The 8,182-nt window shown below is 46.3% G+C and overlaps 1 protein-coding gene across 1 annotated transcript in view; it reads right to left on the reverse strand.

Annotated features, from left to right (window-relative positions):
- The window catches only part of ZBTB2 (zinc finger and BTB domain containing 2), an 8,490-nt gene extending 4,681 nt beyond the window's left edge, over positions 1-3,809 (reverse strand). The window contains exon 1 of the mRNA XM_006882739.1: positions 3,637-3,809. Within this exon, the coding sequence (XP_006882801.1) occupies positions 3,637-3,809 (173 nt within the window). The remainder of the gene's footprint in view (positions 1-3,636) is intronic.
- Between the last annotated feature and the right edge of the window lie 4,373 nt (positions 3,810-8,182).

Below are 8,182 nucleotides of genomic sequence, written 5' to 3' on the forward strand. Positions count from 1 at the left end.
GTGAGGAGGGTCAGCTGTGCGTGAGGAGGGTCAGCTGTGAGTGAGGAGGGTCAGCTGTGTGTCTAGAGGGGCAGCTATGAATTGATTCAGACTAGAGGCCAGTGAGTTTTGTTGAAAGGTATTACCTGACTGGGCCCCGTCTGTAAGAACATTAGTCAGTTTAGTAGTTGCCTCTTGTGTGTGTTGCTGCTTATGAATGTTGTACACGTCATTGTCTGGTGTGAATGGGGAGGTGACACCTGTCCTAGTAACACTTCTCCTCCCAAAGAACCTGTTGGCCAAGGAAGGTAGGAGCTAGGTGCTCACACCCACATATGTCAGCAAGGCCTGGAGGGGAAAGGACTCCTGGGGACCAGAAGTTTCTGTGGAAAAGCTGCAAGGGACATGGAAGCCCCAAGGCCCAGTGAAGTGTCCAGACAATGTCTTTCAATTTCAGGGCCCCTCCCTTAACACAGAAACACAAGTGCACACATATGTGCACACATACATACATACATGCACAAGCAACACAATTGAGTGTAACTTTAAAATGGCACACAATCATCATCTCCAGCCTCCACTGCTTTTACTTCTAGCCAGCTGAGTTCACTCAGCTCACTCGGCCAGCTCTGAGCGTTCTCAGCTCTTTGGGGAAGGATATGACTCCCTGCAATGTGGTCACACCTACAAGGCAGGATTTTCAGGATTTTGTTTGAAAGCACTTTCATGCAGAGAAAACAAAAATGTTTTCATCCACCTTAAAGCCCTCCTGAATAAAGATTCACTTTCACTTCCACGTGTAGTTTTTCCTCCACTGTTGCTGGGCTATTGAGTTGACTCTGACTCACTGTCCCATGTGACAGCAGAACCCTCTCATCGGGTTTCCTGGGCCACTGTCTTTACAGAAGCAGTTTGCTAGGTCTTTCTCCCATGAACCCCTGAGTGAATTTGAACTGCCAACCTTGGAGTTAGCAACCAAATGCTTAACACACCAGGGCTCCTTTTCACTAGACCCTGGAATTAAAAGACGCTGTTAGAGAATTTTGGAAAGAAGGATTCTGAAGTACAATGCGACATCGTCAGAAGGGTGTGCCCTGGTGGGTCTCTTTCTGAGAGCTTCAAGTCCGCAGTCTCTGTTTGACTAAACTGTTTCCTCAAGAGCAGCATTCCCAGAGTCATCTAGTGGGACCTGCGGCTGTAAAGCGGAATCCTGCGGCTTCAGTCTGTTCCTGAGCAGCAGGCACCAGGACCCAGCGCCTGAGCGTTCCCGGGCACACAGGCATGGCTTGAAAGCATGTCTCTGCTCCCAGGGAGGCTGACCGTGACCTTCTATTGGCCTTGCTTTAATGAGTTCCAATTGGCATATGAAGGTAGAACCAGGCAGAGACCCAGATGACATGTACCACTTTTGGAATGCGAAGAAAATACAGCTTAAATGTGGGCTTCGAGCTCTACAAATGCCACATTTCATTGTAAGAAGGCATTTGTTTACTTCCCTGGACTTAAATTTCCTGCATCTAATTAAAATCCATCACACTGCATTCTTTTACATTTATTAACATTGTTGATGCTTTCTGATATAACTTGCTTTTCCTCAGCTGTGAAATCTCTAATACAATGAAGTGAGTAAACCCGGGAGACAAGTAAACCTCTCCTTGGCCTGACACCCGTCACCCTCTCAGTCTTCTCCTGTCTTTTGACAGGGTGGCTGTTATCTGTCAGATTCCTGAAACCCCACCTCTACCCTCAGGACACAGACAGATGAGAGGGGGAGCTGAGGATACAAAAGACAACAGCAGAGGAGGAAAGTATAGATGCTACAGAGATTCAGCAAAGAAAGGGAGCTAAGGCAACAGGGGGCAGTCCTCCTGCTGTGTCGGGGGGGGGGGGGGGGGGGGGGGGGTGAGGCAATGTGCAAATGGAAACTTAGAGGCAGTGGAAAGGGTTGTGAGGTGAGCCAGTCTGGGGAGCCCTCCGCTCAGGGGCACGGAAGGTAGAGTAAGGTGCTGGGCCATGTGGTAAGTCTTTGGGACTTCAACATTAGAAAGAGGAGCCTGTGCAGGAACTTTATTCCAGAAACCTCCAGGTTTCTAATAGAGGGAATGGAGATCTACTAGATTTCTGATCAAAGTTATAACACAATCAGAGCAAGGCTTAGGAATAATAAACATGACCCACATACCCTCTTCCCCCCAAAACCCCACCCAAGGCCCAAGCCCAGTACCACCCAGTGGATTTCAACCCCTGGCGACCTTCTAAGATGGTGAAGACTGCTCCTTAGAGATTCCCAGGCGGTATATGCTTATGAAACAAGATGGATCACGTCTACCAAGGTGTTTCAAAGGCCACCTACTCTTCTGCGGCCAGATGCATTAACCACTGTGCCACCAGGGTGCCTTCTTTACCCAAAGTGATGTGAAGAATGGATAATTAGGAGTAGAAGCAAGAAAGGCAGGTGCAGACCACAAGGAAAGGATTTTGAAGAAAACATGAGTGACATGATGACGAGGGGAGCCAGTGTTTACGGTGAGATTTCCAGGTTGTGTCAAAGAGAACAGGGAAGTGGAGGATTTGGGGAAGGGCCTGGATTCTGCCCGAGGCATGCTCACTGAGGTGAAAGGAGGGCATTCAGTTCCTGGTGCCGAGAAAGCTGGCACAAGTGGGCGAGGGGGAGGAGATGCCAGGACGAAGGGCTAAAGCTGGAGGAAGGCACATGAATGGGGCGGGCTGAAGATCAGGGGCTCACGGCTATGCAGACACAGGACACAGCTTCCTACAGAGGAAGGAGCACTAGATGAGGAGGACAGGCCTAAGAGGGCAGTGACCTTGGGAGAAGGGCTTCGGCGGAGAGAAGAAGAGTGGACACAGGGGGCCCCCTCGGGAACTTGTGTAGTGAGAGAAAGGGGAGGCAGCACGTGACCAAGGAGACAGCAGGGTCACGGGAGGAGCTGCGGGGTCACAGGAGGAACTGCGGGGTCACAGGAGGAGCTGTGGGGGTCACGGGAAGAGCGAGGGCCATGGGCAGAGCAGCAGGGTCACAGGAGGAGCTTCGGGGGTCATGGGAGGAGTGAGGGTCACAGGAGTGGGGTCATGAGAGGAGCAGCGGGGTCAAGGGAGGAGCAGTGGGTCACGAGCAGGGCGGTGAGGGGTGGGGGCAGAGTGTGAAAGGCCAGGGTGAAAGGTGACACCCCGGACAGCAGTGCGCACTCCCTTATAGCAGGGAGGCCAGGCCTCAGGCAGGAGGGATGGGAGAAAACACTGAGCCAAGATGGGTGCCTTCAGCCAGGAAAGAGGGGCCTCCAGGCTCATGACAACAGGAAACAAGGACAAACTCCGAAAACCAAGAGCATATTTATAGGGCTGGGGCTGGAAGAGTGAGAAAGGGCCCCCGAGGCTTCATTCAGGCGGGTCCACTGAGGTTACTAGGAGCTGACTATGTGATGGACCCCACCCCACCAGTGCTCGCAATGTGCGGGTCACACTACGAGTACATGTGGAGGGGCCGCCAGGTCCAGCAGCACTGCGGACAGGGAATGGGGGCAGTGAGGCCACAGGGACTTAGGGGCTCGGAGTCCAGGCTGAGGGAAAGAGGGACAGGCCGTGAAGAAGTCTGTATCTTAAGGTAATCATTCGATTGTTATCAACCACGTCAGTTACCTGGTCTGATGGACAAACAACATCTTAAAGTAATTGGAGAAGGAAGCGAGAACTGATTTGTGTGCCTTGAAGTACACATCGCCGATGGCAACCGTGCAGTCACACAGGAACCCGAACTCGCGCTGAGCGTTTAACTGCTGCAGGAGAATAAGTCCGTGGTTGGCCAAATCCATTTTTTTTAAAATCTGCAAAGCAAACAATTTTATTTTTAAGAAAGGTGCTTTACAAATACTCTGTGTCCTTCATAGTCACCAACAGCAATGACAGTAGCGAACATTAGGATTTGTCAGGCACTGCACACGTCATCCAGCTTAGCTCCCTCAGTCCTCACAACAGCCCTCAGCTGACACACGGTGACACTGCCTCCCTTTCGCAGTGTGACACTCGGGTCCAGGGCCTAGGTTTTGCCCACGCCCACACGATGTAAGTGGAGAGGCGCCAAACGATGTGAAGTGGTCTCCCTTCTGCATCAAGTCCTTCCTGACCACATACTCCTGTATCACTCGGCCTTTCTGTGACTGAAAAGCCCAAGTGACAACTCTAATTACCCAGCAGAAGCTGTCAAATCTTCTATTAATACTGCACTGGGACTTCCACCTGGTGCAAGAAGACAAGAAAAGGAAAGAAATGCCACACTGATGAGGGGAAAAAAGAGAGAAAGCTGTCCCTATTTTCATATCACATGATTGTCCACAGAGAAATTAAAAAAAAAAATTGACCAAAAACTCCTAGAATGAAAATATATGAAAGTAAAAGTTTTAGCAATGAATATGTGATCACTAAAATAAAAACTATGTAATCACACTAATAATCATTCAAGAAAATGGAAATATTTAGGTGTAAATATAATTAAAGTTCACTTAAGGCTTGTATGCAAAAAACCCCACAAATTATGAGTGAAAGGAAAGAGTTATATAAATGGAGAGATACACGGTCTTGAAGGAAGACTGGACGTGATTTGCGGAAACGGGTGCCTGCCTGCATCTTAACCTGCGGATGTCAGTCTGGATGCCCTCTCAACTCTTATGCTTTTCTCTGAGCTTCTAAAACCTCCACAGCAGTCAGAACTTTGTGAGACTCACTCGAGAAAAAAATCAACCCCCTTCTCCCGACATTTCATTAACATATGCTTAAGACTTCAGAATCTGATCTTAGAAACAATACAGGCCTTTAACATAAAGGCCATCACATTAACATAGAAACCATTCCCTGCCCCCCCCTCCTCAACTGACACCTTCTTCCAGATCAAAGAAAATAGACTCTCCTCTTTATCTTATATTGGTTAACAATTTTCCTGAAGGTTTCAGCTTTGGTTTTGGTTTTTTTTTTTGCTGTGTTTTCAACCTTAGGTTGGCTGCCATCTACACTAGAATTGTGTGTATCAATAAAGATACAAGTTGTCACCTTGTATCAAAGAAGGTTTTTATAACCAATCACAAGTGACCGATTAACTGATGTTTCTCTATTTCATAGACGGCTGAGTTTGTAAACCTCTCTAGACTCTGGCAGAAATTGCTGATTGTAAACTCTCCTGTTTCCCACTTCTTTTTCCTTACACAGTCCGCCAAAGAATCCAGTATGGCAATTCAAGGTTTCCCCCTCCCTTCATTTCTTTCAGTTTCAAAACACCAAGCATATTCTTCTCTTCTGGCTTTCCGACCTCATGCCAATGCACATTTTGGTACTGTAGTTTGCTTTGTCTTCTCAAGCTACCCTCTGGAATCATCAGTTCAGCTTTCTTAAGAATTTCAAGGGCAAGTTTCAGAGTCTCTTCTGACATCCATTTTGGTCTCTTCATTCTTTTCAACAGCCTTCGCTTTCTTTAGGGATGATGTTTCTGACCCCACACCTCATTTGATTTCTGCCCATTAGTGTACAGTGCTTCAGGTCCGAGTTTGAGATGGTTTCTAAAGTTAAATGAGATATTTTATATTTTGGCTTGCATAGATTTATTTCCATTGTCTTCAGCTTCAGGGTGAACATGAATACAAACAAGGGATGCTGTTTCACAGTCAGCTCCGGGGGCCCCCTTCTGACTGTAACGTTGCACTTCTCCACTGTCTTTTTGCACAATGTTGTCAGTTTGATTCTGGGTGTTCCATCAGAGGAGGTCCATGTGTCGTCATCATTGTAGGTGTATAATTATCCCTGACAACTACAATCTTTTCCCCTTTGGCTTTTAATTTTCTTTATGTGCAGGTATGATATATACATAGGGAGCTGCAGTCTGATCTTCATCAGTTTGCGCTTCCTGCCTCTTTACTCCCAGCAGGCAAGGCTGGGTCATCTGTTTAGTGAAGCCCATCTCTGAGTCTTTCTCCAGCCATGAGTTTCTGTTTTTCTCTGTATAGTCAGTCCACCTTCCTGAATTTGCTCGGTTTACAGAATAGAGATATCTGCAATCCAAACACACATCTTCCTAATTTAAACCATGCAGTATCCTTCTGTTCTGGTCACTTGCCTGCCTCTTGGTCTAAGCATAGGTTCTGCATATGCACAACTGTGTACTCTGGAAATTGTTTACAATGCAGTCAAATGTTTTTGCAATATAAAGGAAACAAAGATAAACAGCATCTCAGGAATCACAATAAGTTACATGGTGGCCTGCTAACTGAAATGTCAGAGTTTCAAGTCTACTGGTCCATTCCAGAGAAAAAGGATGAGGCAGTGAGATTTTGGGGGTAAGGTTAAGCAAAAAAAATTTATATTTGATTGCCAAATACAACTCTTTAATCAGTTGAACTCTGCACTCTACTTCCTATTATGGGGCTATCTGGACAGCAGTCTTCAGTATGGATTGCATCTCAACATCAAGAAAACCAAGATTCTCACCAACAAGCCAGTTGGACAGAAAAAAGCCTGAAGTTGTTAACAATTTCATCTTGCTTGGATCCACAATCAGCACTCTTGGCATCAGCAATCAGGAAATCAAAAGACAAACTGCAGTAGGAAAATCTGGTGTCAGGGACCTTCCCATAGTGCTAAGGAGCAATAATGTCAGTCTAGAGAATAAGGTGCATATGACCTATGTCAGGGTCTTTTGAATTACTTGCTATGCATCAAAGAATTGCATAATGACTAAGGATGATATTAAAACAATTGATGTTTTTGAGCTGTGGTGCTGGAGAAATGTATTAAATATACCATGAGTTGCCAAAACAATAAAGAAGTCTGTCCTGGAGAGTGTGAAACCACATTGCTCCTTGGAAGCAAGGGTTATAAAATTCTGTCTCACATACTTTGGGCATGTGGCCAGAAGGTACCAGTCCTTGAAGAAGGACATCATACTTTGAAGGACGGGGGATCAGTGCAGGAGAGGAAGACCCTGGATGGCATAGACTGACACAGTGATTGGGGTAATGGGAGTAGGTGTGTGGAAGGCAGGGAGATTGGCTAAGAAAGGGAAGGGTCCAGAACTATTGTGCATAGGGTCACTATGAGTCGTAGTCAACCTGGTGGCACATAACCACCACCACCACCACCACCACCACATTTGGGTTGGCAGCCCACTAAAGTCACCAAACAAACAGGAAAATAATGCAGTTGAACAAATAACATGAGCATTAAGACTTAAGGTCTTACTGAAACATGACAATGAACGGTATTAAGCCATCATGGAGTTTCCTGGTGTCCCCCCCTGTGATTGCCAGAGAAGCTGAAACTGAGATTAAGAAGGAGAAATGGAAGAATCTTGAGTACATGATGAGAGACAGAGGCCTTTCCAGGGTCACTATTACAGGAAATAGAAACAAACACTCAAAACCTATCTCTACCAGAGTAGAATTTAGAAATCTGTCTTATGCTGAGCTAATCATTTGAGAAGCTAGAATCTATGAAGAAGGTTGTGGCATGAGGTTCAGAGGAAGACTCATCAACAACCTGCATTATGCTGATGATGTGACCTTGCCTGATGAATGTGAGGACTTGAAACGCTTGCTGCAGAAGGGCAAAGACTACAGCCTTCAATAGGGATTGTATCTGAACATCAAGAAGACAAAAACCCTTAGCAGTTCACCAACAGGCAACATCATGATAGATGAGAAAATACTGAAATTGTTAATGATTTTATCTTGTTTGGATCCCCAATCAACACCTTTGGTACCAGCATCAGGAAATCCGGAAACATACTGCTCTGGGCAAGTCCTGTCATGGACCTCTCCAAACTACTGAGGAGGAGTGATGTCAGTTTGAAGACTAAAGTGCGTCATAGCCTTTTCAATCACTTGCTATGTATCTGAGAGCTGAACAATGAATAAAGACGACAGAGGAAGAACTGATGCCTTTGAGCTGGGGAGCTTTTGAACTAAAAAATATCCCATGGACTATCAAAAGAACAGATACATCTTGGAAAAGAGCAGCCAGAATGCTCCTTAGAAAGGGATATCATGCTTGGAAAGGTGGAGGGATCAGTGAAAGAGAGGACCTTCAATGAGACTGACACAGGATTGACACAGTGATAGGCAGCAATGGGTTGAAGTGTGTCAGGGATGGTGAGGATGGCACAGGATAGGACAGGGTTCAGATCTGTTGTTCACTGGGTCACTGT

This window comes from Elephantulus edwardii, unplaced genomic scaffold (assembly GCF_000299155.1).
Source record: "Elephantulus edwardii isolate Elephantulus edwardi_28Jun2011 unplaced genomic scaffold, EleEdw1.0 scaffold00024, whole genome shotgun sequence".
In the NCBI taxonomy this organism is placed as follows: Eukaryota; Metazoa; Chordata; class Mammalia; order Macroscelidea; family Macroscelididae; genus Elephantulus; species Elephantulus edwardii.